Source organism: Acanthisitta chloris, unplaced genomic scaffold (assembly GCF_000695815.1).
Source record: "Acanthisitta chloris isolate BGI_N310 unplaced genomic scaffold, ASM69581v1 scaffold45645, whole genome shotgun sequence".
In the NCBI taxonomy this organism is placed as follows: Eukaryota; Metazoa; Chordata; class Aves; order Passeriformes; family Acanthisittidae; genus Acanthisitta; species Acanthisitta chloris.
Genome location: NW_008672873.1, coordinates 13,438 through 14,949, shown reverse-complemented (window position 1 = coordinate 14,949; position 1,512 = coordinate 13,438). Strand labels below are relative to the sequence as shown.

The window sequence follows — 1,512 nt, the reverse complement described above, 5'->3', positions numbered from 1 at the left end:
GCTTCCATGTCTCTCGGCTTTACGGAGATTCAAAGCAACACATCACCTATTGTAGTTTTCCACTGTCCTTAATATAACATGTGCTTTACCTTCAAGTCAGGCCTAGCAGTGATGTTAAATCATTCTTGCTCGTGCTGTCTCTGTGCTGTGTTTTTGCTATGTAGTTTGCTGTGTGGCTTTTGGGGAGAAGAACATGAAATATGGATGATGTGAAGTGGCTTGTTTTCTGTTTTGTAGATGACTCAACTGGTGCAATTCCAGAGGATAATGAATTCCTTTTTCCAGAATATGAAATATTGATAGAACCTGAGGAACCAGAATTTTCTGCTGACAGCACTGTAGATCCTGATGATGAACCAGGAGCTGTGGATACATCAAAGGACCCGAAAGAACAAGAGGAACTTGGAGCTACAGGCAGTGCAGGTCAGAAATAAGAAGCTGTTTATAACTCTCCCAAATGAAACTGCATCTTTAAAATATAAAATACTGTGATTTTTAAGCATTCATTGTGAACTGCTGGTGACAGAAGGCTAAATCTACAGTCGTTTGTGATGCGAGTTTTTTGTGGACATGCTGTAATATAAATTGCTTTTATGGAAGAGACTTGCTAAGCCCCAACCCCAGGAGCTGTTGAAGCAGTTGTTGCGGCAAAGCTGCAGGTAGCTGGGAGCTACACTGTGTCCCTCTGTGCTTCCCACAGGTAAGGAAGCACTTAAGTGAGAAAAATGAGACTGAGCACTTGCTGCTGGAGTAGGGAGATTGAGTTTGATTGTCTTGGCTTGACTTGGTTCAATTTGTCTTCATTTATGGGAAAATACTTTCGATCTCCTTATCTGTGCTAGAAGAAAACTGTTTTGAGGCTATTTTAATTGCCATTGAATTAAGCAGGTGAAGTGCAGGCCCCTTCCTCCCTGCTCCCCTAAACTCAGGGAGTGTTTGCAGCTATCACACTGGCTTTGAACACGCCCAGGGTGGAGGGTTTGTGATGTTGCAGGGGAAGGGTGCTGGGTTCACAACTGCCCCTTGCTGTGGTCCAAAGCTGTCTCAAGACTAGTGGCCCATGTTGATGTGAATGTTGGAGTATAACAGATACACACTTCAGTGCTAGAAACTGAAGTCTGGCACATACACAGCATGGGTGGCCTTTTTCAGACATTACACTCAGAGTAACACTGGGAGCCATAAACTTTGATAGATTGACTCCTTCCCATTCCAGTGTTTCCTTACTGTGTTTAAAATGCAACTGAGTAAATGGACTTGTGCGTGACTAAATCTTAATATGCCACAAAAAGAAAAGAAAATCTTAGAGTGATTTATGCTGGGAATGATTTGTGAAGCTAAATGCCTTTACAGGTGCAATACTGTCTTTAAATTTTTTAGTGTCTTGTATTAGCCTGTAACTTTTGTGTGGTTTTTTTACCTTGCCTAGGTGAAGCACTTCAGTCCTTAGATGAAGCGACATTGGAAGCGATGGCAAAACGTGAGACTGAAGAAGACAAGATAAATGTTTAA

At 42.0% G+C, this 1,512-nt stretch overlaps 1 protein-coding gene across 1 annotated transcript in view; it reads left to right on the top strand.

Annotated features, from left to right (window-relative positions):
- Positions 1–237: 237 nt before the first annotated feature.
- PDCD2 (programmed cell death 2) overlaps positions 238–1,512 on the top strand; it is a gene marked incomplete at its 5' end in the record, with an annotated part of 3,507 nt that continues 2,232 nt past the window's right edge. The window contains 2 exon segments of the mRNA XM_009074670.1: positions 238–423; positions 1,430–1,512. The exon segment at positions 1,430–1,512 is cut by the window's right edge and continues 24 nt beyond it. Of these exon segments, the coding sequence (XP_009072918.1) occupies positions 238–423; positions 1,430–1,512 (269 nt within the window).